The 19644-nt window shown below is 40.0% G+C and overlaps 1 protein-coding gene across 1 annotated transcript in view; it reads right to left on the bottom strand.

The window, feature by feature from the left end:
• Positions 1 to 19644, bottom strand: part of LOC122815838 (deleted in malignant brain tumors 1 protein-like) — a 580111-nt gene that overhangs the window by 112303 nt on the left and 448164 nt on the right. Inside the window, exon 9 of the mRNA XM_044088652.1 lies at positions 16298 to 16357. Within this exon, the coding sequence (XP_043944587.1) occupies positions 16298 to 16357 (60 nt within the window). The remainder of the gene's footprint in view (positions 1 to 16297; positions 16358 to 19644) is intronic.

A 19644-nucleotide genomic window follows, 5' to 3' on the forward strand; every position in this document is an offset into this window, starting at 1 on the left:
GTCTATGGGATGTAGCATTCGTAGAGGTCCAAAAACTATTGTAAAAAAGAGTCACCCAGCCAGTCCCAGCAGACCAGCAAGGATCCAGAACTTACTCTTGGTTCTTTTTGGTACCAAAGAATACAGGGGACTGGAGACCTATTCTGGACCTCAGCAGATTCAACAAATATGTGGTGAAGACAAAGTTCTGGATGGTCACGCTTCAGTCCATTCGCCCATTTCTAGGGAAGGACCATTGGATGTGCTCCATAGATCTCTAGGATGCATACTACCATATCAAAATGGCCAGACCATGCAGGGATCATCTGCACTTCTGGCTGGGAGCCAGTCACTTCTAATTTCTGGCCCTGCTCTTTGGTCTCACTACAGCCCCCAGAATGTTCACCAAATGCATGGCAGTGGTCATGGCTCACTTGAGACATTCAGGAATCTAGGTGTTTCCTTACTTGGATGACTGGCTCCTTACCGCTCCCACCAGGCATCAGCTCATTTGGGCAAGGGACGCTACCATAGATCTATGCTCACAGCTGGGCATTACAATAAATTTAGAAAAGTCTGCCTTATTACCATCACAGCATACAGTCTTTATAGGAGCAGACTTAGACACGGTCACCATGTCCCTGAAGCTCTCTCCCGAAAGAGTGATTGTCCTCCAGCAACAAATTGTGGATCTCCTATCAAAAGGAAAGGGACCAACATCACAGATTCTCAAACTGCTTGGCACTATGGCAGCAGCGATTATTGCAATACCCCTTGTGATGTCTCACATGTGCATTCTTCAGTGGCTGCTATTCACGCAATGGACATTTCAGGAATTACCCTTGAATCATCTGGTTTTGATTACCAACTCATGCAAGAGTGACCTTCGCTGGTGGCTAACGTCAGAGATGGTGACTACGGGCCATCCATTTGTTCTCCCCTTCCAGCAGCAATGGTAACCATGGATGCCTCCCTGATCAAGTGAGGGGGGCATTATCAGGGATGGACAGCCCAAGGTACTTGGCAGGCTCACGAGGCTCATTTGCACATATGTGTCCTGGAGATGAGAGAGGTCCTTCTAGCGCTGCAGGCCTTTCAAGACTCTCTTCCCCTTGGCACGATTGCAATCCAGTCAGACAATATGTCCGTAGTCTGGTACATAAACAAACAAGGAGGAACCAAATCCTACCCCCTGTGTTGAGAGGCTCTGAGATTATGGAATTGGGCAGAGTCCACCCAGCATTTTCTGATCACAATGCACATCCCGGGGAGATCCAATGTCATAGCGGACAGACTCAGCAGAGCTATTCTGCTACCTCACGAGTAGTCTCTCAAGATTGAAATAGCGGAAATGATTTTTCATAGATGGGGCCAGCCTTGCTGCAACATTTTTGCCACCTCCATAAACACCAAGTGCAGCAACTACTTTGCCCTAATCCCTCAATAGGGACAATCCCTGAGGGACGCACTTGTCTACGATTGGCCTATGAGACTCCTTTATACATTTCCTCCCTTTCCACTGATTCACAAAGTATTACAGAAAGCCAGTTTTTTGGGGAGGACACATCTTAATTGACCCATATTGGCCTCATCAAATTTGGTTTCCCTTTTTGAAGCCTCATCTACTAGAAGAGCCTTGGATTCTGGACCCAGTGCTGGATCTGTTGACCCACTCATCAGAAGCTCTTCAACCCTCTCTTCAGTCCATCAAACTGACATCTTGGCTGCTCCATTTCCCAGAATAGCCAGGTTCTAGAATTTATCAGAAGAAGCGCGACATATACTATTGTCATCTCACAAATCTTTTGACTAGGAAACTTTACCTCAGTAAGTGGAAAAGGCTTTCCATCTGGGCACAACAGAATAACATTGATTCTTTCCTGGCATCTATATCAGATATACTGGAATTCCTAATGAAACTGTTCAATGAAGGAGCTCCAACTTGCTGCAATTTCTAATTTTCATTTAAGTGCATCCGAAAATGGTACCATGTTTCATAAGCTGGCTAAGGCATTTGTGAAAGGTACAATGCACTTAAAACCACCGATCAGATCTTCTACTACTCCCTGGAAGTTAAATTTAATCCTGTCTAAAATTATTCTTCCTCCCTTTGAACCTGCCTCTTCTTGTGAGCTGAAGTATCTTTCTTGGAAAACCATATTCTTGGTGGTCATCACATCAGCACGCAGAATTTCAGAGTTGCAAGCTCTTTCCATTAAGCCACTGTACCTAATATTTCATAAAGCTAGGGTTTCCCTCAGCACAAATCCTTCATTCCTACCCAAAGTATGTTCAGAATTTACACTGAATCAGATGATTGAGTTACCCGTTTTCTTTCCTAACCATTCAAACCAGTTGGGGTATATGCTTCACAAACTTGATGTGCATCGACAACTTTGCTTTTATTTGGACAGAACAAAGGATCTCAGAAGGGCTGATTGCTGTTTGTCTCCTTCTCAGATGCAAAAAGAGGCACACCTGTCTCCAAAACTACCTTATTGAGATGGCTCTCCGATTGTATTTCCTTTATCTACAGTCAAGTGGGTATTGCATTACATAACAAGGTCAAGGCTCATTCTAGAAGGGTGGTTTCTATTTCTGTAGCGTTCTTGAGCAGGTTATCTATAGATTCTATCTGTGCAGCTGCCACATGGTCAAATCCACATACCTTTATATCTCATTACAAGGTGGACAAGGCCTCTAGGGACAGAGCTTCATTTGGATCTGCTGTCCTGAAACAGGTACTGCCATGAGCCACCCAAGATTGTGGTGCTGGGACGCTACCCATCAGTAAGAATGAAGGTGAGATTGAACAACTTCACATTAAGAAGTTATGTACTTGCCATAATGTTCCATATGAGTTATTATTCTTGCCTTCGTTATTACAACCCTCCCTTCTACCCCCTTTCTATGTCTGGAAGCACGAGAGGTTCCACGCTGGTTTTGGTTTTCCTGAAGAGTTTCCTTTTACCCAGGATGTATGATTTCCTTGAAATCTGGGATAGGTTTCTACTGTAGTTGGCAGCAAACAAGATCTGGGGCATGTAGTGGTGCATTGTGGGATAGGGCTTTGGTCTCGAGCTGTTAGAGACCTCGAGCTATGCTATTTGGCTGATTCGGAACCGATGATCGGCTCCGAACCCATCAGTAATAATGAAGGCGAGAATAACAACTCACATAGAATGTTATGGTAAGTACATAACTTCTTATTTCACTTTAACCACCTCTGCTGGTGTCTTACAAGGCTATATTCTAGGCAGAATATCGTTCAATACTTCTGTTAATGACTTATCTGAAGCAACTGTAGAAGACTTACTTATTTGATATGCAGATGCCATGATACTCTTCTGCTTTCCAATACTATCCCAGAACTGTAAAAGAATTGCATTTGGCTCCACAGTGCCCTGGCTCAAAAAAACATTCCCTACTCCTAACCGCTAACAATATTAAACTCATGCAATACACATCTAAGATGCTGCAGTGTGAAAACTAACGTTGTTGTCACCTCTGCCAGTAGCACTTCTATCAAAATAGCCTCCATATAAAATTACTTGGTGTCATAATTATTTAAAGTTTGATCTATACATAATGCAAGATTACCAAAACAACAACAACAACAAAAAAACTAGGTCTCCTATTTAGAAGCACATACTACCTGTGAAAGATAAATAAGTAAAGCATTAGCATTCACCCTACCCTCACTACTAGATGCATCTCATGGCTAGGCTTGGTTTTACTCTACCTTCTATCATCACACACTAATTTCCCTTATACTTTCTGGCTAGGCTCTGTTTTACTCTACCTTCTACCTTCCCACACACTAATTTCCCTTATACTTTGTGGCTAGGCTCTGTTTTACCTTCTACCTTCCTACACATTAATTTCCCTTATACTTTGTGTCTAGGCTCTGTTTTACTCTACCTTCTACCTTCCCACACACTAATTTCCCTTATACTTTGTGGCTGGGCTCTGTTTTATTCTACATTCTACCTTCCCACACATTAATTTCCCTTATACTTTGTGGCTAGGCTCTGTTTTACTCTACCTTCTCTCTTGCCACACACTAATTTCCCTTATACTTTGTGGCTAGGCTCTGTTTTACTCTACCTTCTACCTTCCCATACACTAATTTCCCTTATACTTTGTGGCTAGGCTCGGTTTTACTCTACCTTCTACCTTCTCACACACTATTTTTCCTTATATTTTGTGGCTAGGCTTGTTTTTACTCTACCTTCTACCTTCCCACACACTAATTTCCTTATACTTTGTGGCTAGGCTCGGTTTTACTCTACCTTCTACCTTCCCACACACTAATTTCCCTTAGACTTTGTGGCCAGGCTCAGTTTTACTCTACCTTCTACCTTCTCACACACTATTTTTCCTTATACTTCGTGGCTAGGTTTGTTTTTACTCTACCTTCTACCTTCCCACACACTAATTTCCCTTATACTTTGTGGCTAGGCTCGGTTTTACTCTACTTTCTACCTTCCCACACACTAATTTCCCTTATACTTTGTGGCTAGGCTCGGTTTTACTCTACCTTCTACCTTCCCACACACTAATTTCCCTTTTACTTTGCAGCTAGGCTCTGTTTTACTCTACTTTCTACCTTCCCACACACTAATTTCCCTTATACTTTGTGGCTAGGCTCGGTTTTACTTTACCTTCTACCTTCCCACACACTAATTTCCCTTATACTTTGTGGCTAGGTTCTGTTTTACTCTACCTTCTATCTTTCCATACACTAATTTCTATACTTTGCTATGCTCCTCCTCACAGTTTCACATTTATAGTGCACGTTTTAGTTCCAAATCAAGTAACTGAGTTCAGGTTAAGTCAGACTGTAATGCCCTAGATAATATTTTGTGCTTTTCCTGTAATCACTTCTACTTTCATTCTCCTCCTGATCACTTTCACCTTCTCCCCTTCATCTACATCACACTATCTTTAACGAAATATTTTAAAATCTCTACATTCATTAAATCAGTGGTACATCTTACACAATCCTCTACTTCACTTAGTTTTTACCCTTGTTATGCAGTGCAATACTCCCCCATTCCTGCAACACACTTTAACGCGGTATAAGTCTAAATCTTTAAATTCTTACACCAGCTGAAACTAATGACAAAAATTCAACTTCAGTTGCTGCATTGTTTTCTTTTATTATTATGCCATCTGTTATACTGAAATTTTCTGCCTATGCCATTTTAATACTGCTGTACATTAACTTTACAGTTTCTGCTCATGATTTCATTTTAGTAATTTTTGTACTTTTATCAGTTTGCCTCTGCTGGCTTTCTCTCTAAATATACCATAAGCAGGCTTTTCTTTTACTTCGTATTGCAATTCATATTTGTATTATACAAACTTCCCATTACTTTCTCTATAAAATGGGATAATACTTCTGTAAATATTAAATCAGAGTCATTTTCTTAGTATGCCTACTTTGGTATAATTATTTAAACTGTATTTTCTTTCTTACATTATTGTTAAATATTGTAAAAGTATTGCTCTTAATATGTTTTGTAATGCTGTGGAGCTTTTCTCCCATGCCACAGCTAAAATGGGCTCCTACCCAATTGGATGGTAACCACATGACAATAAATAAATAAATAACTATATATGAGTTGCTATAAAATATCCCTTGTGGGTTCAGGGTAAAGGGAGTTAGCGGTTTTGTTTTCCAGAAGCAAAAATAGTTTTTATTTTATGAATTATGCATTTGCCCATGTCAGTTACAATTGTGTACATTTGTCAAGAAATGGAGGTAAAGACATATAGTTCATAGTTTAGTACTAAGCTAACTGCTCTTGTGAGCTTAGCCAATTATCCCTTGTGAGACTCAAACCCTGCATCTTGTGTTTGTAAGGCAAGCACCTTAGCCATTAAGCCACCCTCCCAACCAAAATGCTGAACTTATAGTAATAAAGCATTGAATTTAAAGTGAAATTTGTCGTCATTTCTACGTTGCAAAAGCAGTAACTTCAGTTTCCATTAGCATACAAAGCATCCATTGCAATGTGTACCTTCTTAGAAGTCATAATGCTTTTTAGAATATATCATACTAATATAAAGGTTATAATGGTTGCAACATTTTACATCAAGTTGGTCAGTAAAACTGCCCTTCACTTTCACAAAATCTACTCCTCCAAAAGGATTTTCTATGCTTCTATCTGCTTGAGAAGAACATGAAAGATGTAATGAACTCAGTTACGTATTTCAATTTGTAAGCCATATCAATGACCATAGAAACAGTTGTCATATAACTGACACATGTCTTTACAAATACCATAGTTTCTTACACCTATCACAAAAGGCAACCACCTTCTGCGCAATTTGATGTTGAAGAAAGTGAAACTAATGAACAGCAATAAGGTGCTTAAACTTATTGGTCTCTGCCACATACACAGTGCCTCACACAAACCACATCATCATGATTTCACAATGATTGTTTAACTTCCCTCTGTTGAGGTCTTCAAAAGACATATATACAAAATAGGTACTTTTCCGTTATCGGGGCAACAGTTTCAAAGCGGTTGCGGAGCTCCGCATCCAGTGTCAAATCATGTATTTTTTTATGCTAATATTAACAGGTGTGTTACAGCTCCTTTTTTTAAATATTATCCAATTTATTATTTTACACACACCATTTAAGATTAACATCAAAAATACATGGTTTGACAATGGATGCGGAGCTCAGCAACCGCATTTAAAGTGTTTGGCCGATAGAGTATAAAAAAAAAAAAAATTTCTCCATAATATGCACACTATAGCATGTATTTGTCCATAATATCCATAATATGCATACTATAAAACATATTATTCATAAAGTCCTAATCTAAATCTGCAATTAAACTTAGTTGGCATCTTGCAGCTGCGAGGATGCAATCAGAATCATGGAACAGCTGTTCGGCAGTAAGCGTATGTTTTTAAAAGCCTCAGCTACTGATCTAGCTACGCTTCACTCTCAACAGAAATAACCGCTGCTAGGATGTACAAATATATTGTTATCTTACCAGGAGAAGCATATTATGACTACTAAAAAAAGCTTGTTTTCCCATTTTGATGTACTTATTTATTACTTTCTCTCTTTGTAACTTATCAGGGCAACAGTTTCAACGTGATCGTTCAGCTGTAATCTACTACCTTAACACGTCTATTAACTAGATGTGTGTAAAATTTAAAAATAACTTCGATTTTTTTACAATTTATTATTAAAACAAATAATTTTTCCAGATATGTGGTTAACAGACATGTTAAGAAACTGGATTACTGCTGAAAAATCACATTGAAAGTGTTGGCCCGATAATAGGCTCATAGGTTCATAGGTAGATACTAGGCTATCTGCCCTAGGGCATTTATAAGCCTAGCCAGAGTGTATTTGGCTTCTGCCTCCCTATTACATTAGCCTACTGTGCCTCTGTAAAGTAGGTCACAGAAGGTACCCTTTAAGATTAGTTTACTGTGCCTCTGTCTAGCAGGGACGCAGAAGAGATCCTAGGGGTCAATTTGCGATCGTCAGACTTCGCTTGAAGAGGGTCAGCGAGGGCTATGTCTAACATGAATTGGGATTCTATTCCAGAATGAGGAGAGCCTCTGAAATGAATCTGTCCATCCAGCATGTCCTATTTATTTTTGTGCTGAGGTTTAAGTCCCTGGAGCATCTAGCTCTAAGGGACTTGGATATTTTGAGGGGGAGCATGTCCATTAATTCCGGGTTTGACATGGCTTTGTACATCAGGCATAGATCACCTCTGAGTAGGTGGTAAGCAACTGAATAGAGCTGGAGTTTCTTTAGTCGAGCTGTATAGGACATCTGTTTGTAGCCCATGATCCTCTTGGTGAGGTACTTTTGGGGTCTCTCCAGTTGCTGCAGGTGTCGGGTAAGGTACATCCCAAAAAGGGCATTGTATTCAATTATGGGCCTGATGAGTGACGAGTAGAGGGGCACAGTGACCTCTCTTGATCTAGATGTGAACCCTTTCATGATAAGGTGGGCTATATAGAAGGTCTTTCTAACCACTTTGGCAACGTGATTAGCAAAGGAGAGATTACTATCTATGTTGGTCCCCAAATCTCTAATTACTTCTTCCGTACTTAATGGATTACCACCTATGTGGTAATTTGTGGGCACCTTATTTTTCCCAAAGGGGATGACTATGCACTTTTTAGCATTTAGCTTGAGGCCGTGGCTCTGGCACCAAGCATCCATCTCTGTGAGACCCTTTTGAAGGATGCTTGTGTCAGCTGAAGATTCGATTATGGCCCCAGTTTGCAGTCATCTGTGAACTTTGTCAGCCGTAACCCCCCCCCCTGTGTTAGCCTGAACCTCAGATAAGTATATACTGAACAAGAGAGGTCCCAGAACTGAGCCCTGTGGGATGCCACTTGTAACTGGTTCGGATTCTGACATGGCATCTGCGATTCTGACCATGTGGGTTCTATCCCTGAGCCAGTTTGCAACCCATCTTGTGATATAGGGGTTGATATTTAAGCCCTAGTGGGGTATTGTGTCGAAGGCTTTTGCGAGGTCCAGGTAGGCTGTGTGGACTACCTTGCCCTCATCTATGGCTTTGGTAACTGTTTCAAAGAAATCAACTAGGTTTAAGAGGCAAGATCTGCCCTTAACAAAGCCAAATTGGGTAGGGTCCAGTGTCTGGTGGCAACCAATGTTATTGTTTATGAGTTCCATGATAATATGCTGCATAGCTTTACAGACCACACTAGTCAGGCTTATGGGGCGATAGTTCCCGGGGTCCGTTGTGGCACCACCTTTGTGGAGTGGGACCACTGTAGCTGTACGCCATTCTTTGGGTACATATCCTGTAGTAAGGCTACAGTGACTTAATGTGAGGGTTCAGTTCTTCTTGGAGCTCATGTAAGACACAGCCTGGGACACCGTCCGGTCCCATAAATGCTGTGTTTTTTGCTTTGGAGAGGGCAGCTTTCACCTGTGCATCTGTGATGTCAGGGAGGTTACATTCAGTTGGGATAGGCATTTGCTCCTTTGAGGGGGAAGGGGGAGAGAAGTTTGCGCTGAATCTGTCTGCCAGGATGTTGGCTATGTCTGTAGGTTTGGTACATTTTGTACCGTTATGCAACAATTTAGAGCATATCTGGGCGTTTCCACCTATATTCCTGACATAAGTAAAGAAGGCCTTGTGATTATTTTTAGTGTCAAGGGCAATTTTTCTTTCGAAACTGGCCTTGGATGATTTTTTGAGGGATCGAAGTTTCTTGCTAATACTGATCAGAGATGCCTTCCCTTTTTGGGATTTTGCTCTGTCATGTAGTAGCTTCCTCCTTCTGTTGTATAGCTTCTTTATGGCCGTGGTCCACTAGTCCCAAGCCCAAGCAAGCACTGGCCTTCTAGAAACTTCCAAACAGTTTAGAACAGCAAATCTGTAACTGAACTTTCTTAACTTTCAGAAAGTGGGAAAAAAGCAAGATTTTTTTTTTCCTTTTTGTTGTAGTTTAAAGGTAGCAGAGATACACAAGCAGCATAATATTCACAACAGTGCAATAAATTACCCCACACTTGAGTGCTAGGCCAAAATCAGGTAAAATGCAGTTTTTAGAGAAAAAAACGATTTTTAAATTAAGTGCAACACAGGAAATGCAGTAAACAGGCTCTAGATGTGTTCCAAGTACTGTTACTGTTACAGATATAAACTTTAGCAAGCTGGAAAATGCCAAAAAATAGGCTGCAAAGTAGTAAAACTTAACAAAAATTTAGAAGAAAATACTTAAAATCACAAAAGTGGCTCCTTTTCTTCTCTCAGCGTTTTCTCCCCTTGGTAGGTGCTTCAGCAACAACTAGCAAGCCTGGAAAGACGCCAAAACCACGAGACAGCCGGGTTTTAAGAGAAAAGTACCATAAGATATTAAGTATAAGAGGTACAAGACCAGACAAAGAACTGTGCTTAGCTGAAGTGGAGTTTTAGGTCAAACAGCAGGTCCTGCCTCCTTGGCATTTCTCATATCATATTGCCCCATAGTCTTTACTTCTTAGTGTAGCTTTTATTGTACTCCAAATAACCCATTTCTTGTACTATCATTTATCATGGTATAACTTCCTACATTCATGGTAATTTCTTACTGTTCCATTTTAGCATCTCCTAGACTCTCTCTCCCACTTCCTTAAATTATCATAGTTTACCTTCTAACATCCACTTTCTCTCTGTTGACAGTCCTTGTTTACTCCTGCATGCAGACTGACAAAATTCAATGTGTGGACTGCAGAGTCAGCTTATACTACTCTACTGTATTACTGCACTGAATTGCATGTAATTATTTTAGTTGTTTGGTTTTTAAACTAGAAAGAGTGCTGCTGTGTATTTTGAATAAACGTAAAATGTAAGAAAGCTACCTTCCAACTGCAGCCTACCACACTTATCTTAAAGAAAACAAGATCAGATTTCAGATTGTTCTGATTGTGGTCATTTTTTATTGTTGTTATAGTTTCTCTGCATTATAATACACAGATCCTTGCTAAACCCATAAATCGATAATAGTTTTATTCCACAATAAATTCTTTTCCTTACAGTTTGCATCACATTAATGGATTTCTCTAAACATGTTATTGGATGTGTTTATCCTTTGTGGTGAATAATAACATTTCAACCTTAAATTAATTATCTATTTAGGCAGTTTTTTAGTAAGGAACCTCTGTGGACATTCCAGTTGTTGGATATGCCTGGTTAGGTACATACCAAAGTGGATATTGGACTCAATGATAGGTCTGATGAATGCCAAATACAGAATGATTGTCTTGGATTTAGATGCCATACCTTTGTTTATAAGTTGCACAACACAAAAGGATTTCCTCATTACTGTAAACACATGATGGTCAAAGACTAGATTACTATCTGTGTGTGTCCCTAAGCCCCTGACTACTGGGTCAACTCTAAAGGGTGTGTTGTCAATATAATAGGTACAAAGAGTGGAGGACTTCCCGAAGGAAACTATTATGCATTTCTTGGCATTTAGTTTTAGTCCTTGGCTCTGACACCAGTTGTTTGTGTATGTCAGCCCCACCAGAACATTAGTCTCAGTGTGAGATTCAATGGCAGCTCCTAATTTGCAATTACTTGCAAATTTAGTCAGCTATACTATGTACATAGCGACTGTAGTAGAAGTGACTTGTTAGGAAAGCAGTGATCAGGGATTTCATCATAGGTTCATAGGTTCATAGGTTCATACTAGGCTATCTGCCCGAGGGCATTTACAAGCCTAGCCCATAGTTTTGTGGCCTACGCCACCCCTTAGGTTTGGGGAACTATGCCCATTATTTTGCTGTGCCTCTGTCGAGCAGTGACACTGAGGTAATCCCTGGGGTATACTTGCGATCTCCCATCCATTGGTCAAGATTTCTCTTAAACAAAGCCAGCGAGGTGCTTTGCCTCACATATACCGGGATTTTGTTCCACAGCATAGGGAGTCTTTGGGTAATGAATCTATCCCTCCAGCACGTTCTATTAATGGCCGTGTCAAGGTTTAGGTCTCCCGCTCTTGTGGCTCTGATGGATCTAGATTTTTTGAGGTGAAGCATGTACATCAAGTCAGGGTTTGATAATGCCTTGTATGTCAGGCACAGGTCACCCCTGAGCAAGCGGTAAGCGACTGAATAGAGTTGGAGTTCTTTCAGTCTGGCAGCATAGGTCAGAGTTTTGAGACCCATAATCCTCTTGGTGAGGAACTTTTGTGGCCTCTCCAGCTGCTGCAAGTGTCGGGTCAGATACATTCCGAATGGGGCATTGTACTCAATCATTGGTCGGATGAGTGATGAATATAGGGAGACTATGACCTCTCTTGATCTAGATGTGAATCCCTTCATGATAAGGTGGGCAATGTAGAAGGTCTTCCTAACTATTTTTGCAACATGGGTGTCGAATGACAGACTGCTGTCAACCTGGGTCCCCAGGTCCCTAATAACCTCTTCTGTGCTCAGTGGATTTCCACCTATATGGTAGCTAGGGGTAACCTTGTTTTTCCCGAAGGGTATGACTATGCATTTTTTGGCATTTAACTTTAGGCCGTGGCTCTGGCACCAGTTATCCGTATCTGTGAGACCCTTCTGAAGGATATCTGTGTCAGATGTGTTTTCGACTACGGCACCCAGTTTGCAGTCATCTGCAAACTTTGTCAGCCATAACCCTCCCGTGTTTGCTTGTACTTCGGAAAAGTAGATGCCAAACAAGAGTGGTATGAGGGATTTGAACTTAATGAGTTGTTTCCTCTTCAAGGAAGTTAAGTAACTGTACAGACGTATACATTTTCAGTTTAACAAAATATTCTAGATCATTTTAGCAAAAATGTATTTATTTATTTATTTTATTTTATTTATTTTACATTTGTTGACTGGGTTTGTCCGGCTGAGCTGATAGCCTTTTTTCAGGAGAGGCCCGGAGAGAAAAGCCCCACAATATTTACTTTAAAAAAATTGCACAAAGAAGATATTAACAGTGTTTAAGCAGAAAATATACAAAATGAAAATCTAACATTCTAATTAGAGAAAAAAAAGTACACTCAGAAAATGTGTAGGGTTATTGAAGTTTACATCACATTTGGAAATATATTAACACTGAGAGAAAAAAAGAATAAGGCAATTGTTGTAGATACAGCCAGGTAGTTGTAATAAGAGAAGATATGCAGGGGCTATATTAGTAAGGCTGAGACAATAATCAAGATGGTTGTAAATGTGAACAGAAATGAGTAGAGGGCTGACAGAGAAACAGAGATAGGAAAGAATGACAGTTTAAGGGGAGTGGGTACAGTGGCATATCCAGTGACTTTTTAATAAGTCTTTGGCAGCTGATTTGACTACTTTTGGTAGTTTAAGAGTTCAAATATTCAGTGGGAGTTTGTTCCAGGAGATGGTAGGGTGATAGCTATAGAGGTTTTGACCAATTTTGCTCTTGGGTTTGTAGATGAGTAGTAGGTTTTGGTCTGAGCTTCGGAGGGACCTAGAAGGGGTGTATGAGGAGATAAGAGAAGTCAAGCTAGGAGAGAAAGAAGATTGGTAAAGGATAGAGTAAATAATCTGAAGTTGTGAGAGGAGAAGCAGGTGGGGTAGTTCCAGACAGTTTAAGTGTTTTGAAGAGATAAAGTGGTGGGATCTGTAGGTTTGATTAGCAGCAAATCTAGCCACTTTGTTATAGGTATTTTCTAGTTGAGTTGGGAGTGTGGTTTGGAGGTTAGAGAGGATCTGAGAGCTGGACATTAGGCTTGGTAGGAGGTTGGTATGAGAGAGGGTAACCTTGGTATTGCTGGATAGGTATGTTTTGTTTCTATATAAGAGGCCAAGTTTTTGATGTTTTTTTTTAAATACAGTTGTTGATGTGCAAATCGAATTTCAGTTGGTCATCCATTAACACCCAAAAGTTTAGTGTGGGGTTCATAGGTGTGTACTAGGCTAATGGCCGTGGAACATATGTAAGCCTAGCCAATAAGAATCCCTGTTATCATGTCGACTGACATTAGTTCCCATTGCCCCTATTGAGCATGGCAGCTGAGTTGATCCCTGGGGTGAATTTTCTATTTCCCATCCCACCCATCCACTCATCAAGATTTCTTTTGAAGAGGACCAGTGAGGTGCTTTGCTTGACATGTATAGGGAGTCTGTTCCAGAGCATGGGCAGTCTCTGGGTTAGGAACCTATCCCTCCAGCATGTCCTGTTTATTGTGGTAATGAGGTTGAGGTCCCTGGAGCGTGTGGCATGGTGAAACTGGATTTTTTTAGATGTAGCATGTCTGGATCAGACATGGCTTTGTAGGTTAAGCAGAAATCACTTATAAGTGGGCAATATGAGACTGAGTATAGCTGGAGTTTTTTGAGTCTGTCAGTATAGGGCATGTGTTTAAGGCCTAGAATCCTCTTAGTGAGGTATTTTTGTGGCCTTTCCAGCTGTTGCAGGTGTCTTGTGAGGCACATGCCAAATGGGGCATTGTATTCTATAATAGGTCTAATGAGGGACAAGTAGAGAGGGGCGATGACCTCTTTCTTCCTAGATGAGAAACACTTTGTGATGAGATGTGCCACATAAAAGGATTTTCTAACCACAGTGGTGATATGGTTGTCAAAGGAGAAGTTGTTATAAACCTGTGTTCCCAGATCTCTTATTATACCTTCTGAGGTAAGTGGAACACCACTGATGTGGTAGTTCATGGGTGCAGAGTTTTTCCCAAAGAGAATAATGATGCATTATTTGGCATTATGTTTAAGGACGTGGTTCTGGCACCAGTCATTGGTATCAGTGCAGCCCCTTTGTAGGACGTCTACATCAGTTGGGGATTCTATAATGGCTCCCAGTTTGCAATCATCTGCAAACTTGGTCAGCCAGAGTCCTTTTGTGTTGGCTTGAACTTCTGAGAAGTAGATACTGAACAGAAGGGACCCAGGACAGACCCAGGACCACTCATGACTGGTCGGTAGTCAGATGTGGAGTCAGCAATCTTCACAGTGTAAGTTCTATCCGTGAGCTGTTTAGTGAGTCTATCAATGATTTCCAAGGGGGGAATGGTATCAAAGGTCTTGGCAAGCTCAAGATAGGCTGTGTGTACCACCTTGCCCTCATCCACAGCTCTGGTGACTAAGGTTCGACTAAGGTTTGACTGGGTTTGACTAAGATGGGTGTATTGTCTAGAGAGTGGATAGTAAAGGTGGATTTGAGGCTATTTAGACTTTTGGGGAGAAAAAGTAAGAGTTTAGTCTTTTTAGCATTAAGAATTATCTGGTTCCGCAAAAATACTTTAAAATAACATAAGCTAAGAGAGTATTTCATATAAATCATTTGTTTTCTTGTTATTTCGGAAGAAATAGAAACAGTACATATCTGAAGTTACATTCAACAAGTTACAGATGGAGTCAATATTTCCCTGTTAATCATTTTTTAAAAAAATTAAAGTTGATTTTCTTTGTGACTACTCATATAAAGTATGACGTAAGTCACTTAGCCATCCTGCAGGAAGGGCTGTCTCAAAAAATAGCTGTTGTCAAAATCATGGTGTAAAACAAAATGCCAAAACATGCAATATTGCAAACTCTGGGAAATCATCTGCCCCAGGAAACTACAACATTAATTATATGCCCCTTAGAGTTGACCCAGTTGTGCAAAATATGGAAACATTGTGGATACTGACTTAACTTTTGACCAGCATGTGTCTATTGTTCTAAGAAAGTCATTCTATATTGTATAGCTTATAAACAAATGGATTGTGTCTAGATCTTTGGATTCCATTGTCCCCCTTTACTAAGCCTCATTAGGCCAGTCATTGAATATAATGCCCCTTTTACCATATGTCTGTGCAGACACAGGCAACAACTGGAAGTCTTACTATCTTATTAAAAGATACAAGGCCTAAACAACATTTCCGACATTAACCCACTCAAAGCCCAGCTACTATACTCAGTATCCTAGAAGCTGCTAAGAGGTGACCTGTGTCTGGTATAGAAGTCAACCTCTGACCCATTACTGATGGACTTACTGCACGTCAGAAAGTCAAATGGCATCAGAAATCTTCAGTCTATGGATCTAAACCTCTTCGGAAACATCAACAGAACACTTTGGAGGGACAAGTAGATTTTGTCAAACTCACTGCTGCGATGGAACAGATATACCATCCACATAAAGCAGAGTTCATCTCTGTCCATTGTCACTCATAACTTAGTTCGATGTAAGAAAAACAGAAAATTAAACCCATGGCTGCACTCTGTACTACTAATGGATAAATGCAGCTCCTAAATGTTTTTTCCCATGCACAGGTCCTCTCACATTATCTATGGTATAATCCCAGTAATTTGCATTAAGGGTAGTATATAATTGTTGACCATGGGATGGGAAATGTCAGTCTCTAACCAAATTATTTCGAGCACCAGGGAAATTGGCTAGGCTTAAAATGGCTTACAGGGACAGCTAGCCTAGTACTTACCTATGAACCTATATGGTGACATATCAAGAATTCTAATGAAAATGGAGACAGATATATAAGACTGTTTTAGTCAACACCACAAAACTGCTAAGTTTGTGTACATACAGGTTGTTTGATAAACCTTGCAATCTGATAGATTTATTCTGTAGAATCACATGTTCCTTGACAAATAATACGTTAGCTGCTCTTGTAAGCCATTTTGCACCTAGCTAATTTCTCTTAAGGGTGAGAATCAAACCCTGTACCTTGTGTCTATAAGGTAAACACCATAACCATTAATTTACCCATCAGCCCCCTAAAGAGAGGACCACAGAAGAGATGACAGAAGAAATTGAGGAAAAAAAAAAGAAAAAAGGAAAGGAAAGATAAGAAGCAAAAACATCCATACCTGTGGTTGTTACTTCTGGTCTTCTTGAAGCTGAATGGATACTCTCAAAGGTTAAATACTCTAAAACAGAAAAAAAAAAATTAAAAGAAGAAACACATCCTATCATGTTTAAACTGGAGCAAGACACACAGCTGGATTTACAAACTTTATATGCAATTGCACAAAAGAAAATTTTGCAGGCATAATACACAAGTGTTAAAGTGTGTGATTTACAGACAGTACAGTGCACTAAATACCAACATACATACTTATGAATCATGGAATAAAGTGACATGCAGAGCGTTAAGGTTTTGTGTCATGCTAATGGTAATACCGTGCACCAGGGACCCAACAGTGGGGAGGATGAAAGTAAACTGTTAAGAACCTATTGTGAGGTAAGAAACTGAAACCAAAAGAAAATATACTTGTAGGCACACCGCAAAGTACACGAAGACTGCCAGCATCTGTTCTATAAGTGCACTTGTTAACATGACACATAGCCGTGTAAAAAATAATGCTGATAAAAAAGTATATTTGTGTAAGATGTGCTAACCATATCAGTAATTGCTTCAGAAATCACTGCTGCAATAACCTTTATATCTATATGGGTTATATCCAGCAAATTATATTACAGATGTCCAGTCTTCCAAAGTTTCTGCTCCCCCTACCAGACGTGTGCCCAGACTGCTGTGGCATGAGTTGCAAAGGGAGAAAACAGCACCATGGGCACCCTATAACGATACAAAAGGGAGAGAAATTAATGTCCTGCATAAAACAATAAAAGTTAGGAACATATAACTTTAATGAAACACATAAATATGTGCAGATGAATATGACATTGAAGGAAGGTGTGGCTACTGTACCAGTTACTACTTTGAACATCTACTGTTATGATAAATGCAACTTATTCAACTGTACTGGAATAATTGTTCATGGAACTGCAGCAGCCTTACTTGTATGGACAGAGTACCATACCTTACAAAGCCTGGTATAAGGAATGATTAGGATCCAGGAGCCTGTGGAGAATGGTTCTAGCAATGCCGATTCTTGACCTAGAGAATGAATCTAGTTTGTAATACTTTGTAAATGTATGATATAATAATGAAGTAGTCATCTCTAGAATGGTTCAGGAGTCCACATATTCCAAATATTCCATTAAAGAATAAACAGCGCTAGTAGAATGTGCCTTAATCCTGCCTGGAAGTGATTTACCATGATGGGAATAACAAAAAAACAATAGCAAGGGACAACCGTATGTAAACAGTCTTTTTTGACACAGGTTGTCCTTTATTTGCTACAGCAGAGGAGATAAACAGCTGTCCAGCTGTTCTAGAAGACTTACTTCTGTCAAGATAATATCTGAAATGCCTGTGCACATCCAGAGTATGAACCTTCCTTTGCTTGTGATTTTTAGCTTCAGGTTAGAAAACCTGGAGATGAATGGCTTGATTTAAATAAAATTCTGAAAAATCTTTTGGCATGAATGAGAGATTTTTTTGTTAAAGAAACTGTCTGTAATGAAAACCAACCATAACAGCTTGATACTCGGATATTTATTTTGCAGATGTCAGAGCAATAAGAAAGATTGTCTTCTCAGATATGAACAGTAACTCAGCCTCATGAGCTGGTTCTAAAGCAGGCAAAGTTCAGTTTTCCAACAAAAAATTAAGATACCAAATAGGGAGCCAACTACTTCCTAAGTGGTTTTATGTGCAAAATCACTTTAAAGAATGCTTGACCAAAGTCAGAGAAGGAAGATCCTTGGGCAGACATGCTGAAATAGCTGACAAATATACATTCATAGAGGAATAAGAATGGTCAGAGGAGAGTAACTTACACAAATATTAAAGAACTAGTAGTACAGAATCCCCAAATGAGCCCTAGTTATTAGTGTGGCACTAACTAGTAAATCCTTTCTGTGTAACAATATAAGGTTTCCTAGTAGCAGACTTTCTTGTATTATTTAGTACCTACTGCAGATTCATAACAGCCAGGTGTGAAGCATCCAGGTAGTCAGGTGACATTGCATCAGACTATGGAGTATTAAACTCCCCTTGTCTTATGTGAGTACATCCAATTTGTGATGAAGCTTTTGGTAATGGCTCTTGACAAATTCCATAAGAAGGGAGAATCACTCCTGCCTGGGTCAGAAGGGAGTCACCACAATGATCTTTACAGAGACCTTCTAAAACTTCAGGATGATGATGGATATTAGTGGAAATGGTGGAAATATGTACAGTAACATTCTCATCTGAGGGAATGAAAAAGCAACTGTTTTCCAGGCCAACCTGCAAGGAGCAGTGGTGCAAAAAATGGTTTTGCTGTCTGTATTAAAAGGAGGGAAACATATTTATTTGAGGTATTCCACATAAGTGGAGTAAATTCTATAAGTCCTCCCATTTAATTTCCATTCATGAGGGACTGTCCTGTTCCTCATTGGTTCTACCACTAAATTTTAAGTCAAGTCATCATGCTGGTGCATTGTATTCAAAGCCTTTAATAAACCCTTAGCAAAAGTCTTTAGTTCATCCTAGCCTGCACCAATATTGTTTTCAGAATTATGCCTAATTGTTTTGCTTCTTTGTCCCAGAGATATACCTAGATGGAGACTGACTTAAGGATAAAACTTCTGCCTGGAAAACAGGTCTCTTACCTTGACCCCAAGAAAGAACTTGCTGGTGACACTCAAAAGCCTGAAGAAAGTGATTCTCCCATAAGAGTAAAACAATTAGTTGTCTGAGGAATAAATCATGGCCACAACAGAATCACCCCCTAGTAGATGAGACCCTGACTGGCCCTGTGGTATCAGCAGGGCTCCTTACTCGTCTTCTCTTTCTTAGTTGCAGCAGAAGAAGGAACCAAAGGACCAGTAAGTGTTTCCACGTTCCTGCTGAGACAGAGAGAGATGTGTTCAATGGTAAATGCAAATGTAAGGTGCTGGTCAGAAGCTAAGTGGTCACTAATGAGTTCACAAGCACTGCATACAAATACACTTTTACATATGATACCAGTCCCAATTTCCAGGAAAAGAGGCATCCGAGGCTACTGTTTTCTTCATTTGCATCTCAAGCTAGAGCAACCTGAGGGCATATGTTAAGGTGTTTACCACACAGGCAAGAGATACATGGTTTGATTCTTAGCAAGGGAAGCTGGCTAGACATAAACTGGTCCACAAAACAGCTAGCCTAGTACTTACCTGTGAACTTATAAGGTGGCATGCCAAGTATTCTGATGAACAATGTGTACAGTTAGATACATGGGACTGCTTTAGGCAAAACTGCTGTGTATGAGAACATACAGGTTGTTTGATAAACATTGTAATCTGATAAGAGATTTATGCTGCAGTATCTTAAGTTCTTATGGAGGTA

This window comes from Protopterus annectens, chromosome 1.part1 (assembly GCF_019279795.1).
Source record: "Protopterus annectens isolate FY-2018-M chromosome 1.part1, PAN1.0, whole genome shotgun sequence".
NCBI classification, from domain to species: Eukaryota; Metazoa; Chordata; order Ceratodontiformes; family Protopteridae; genus Protopterus; species Protopterus annectens.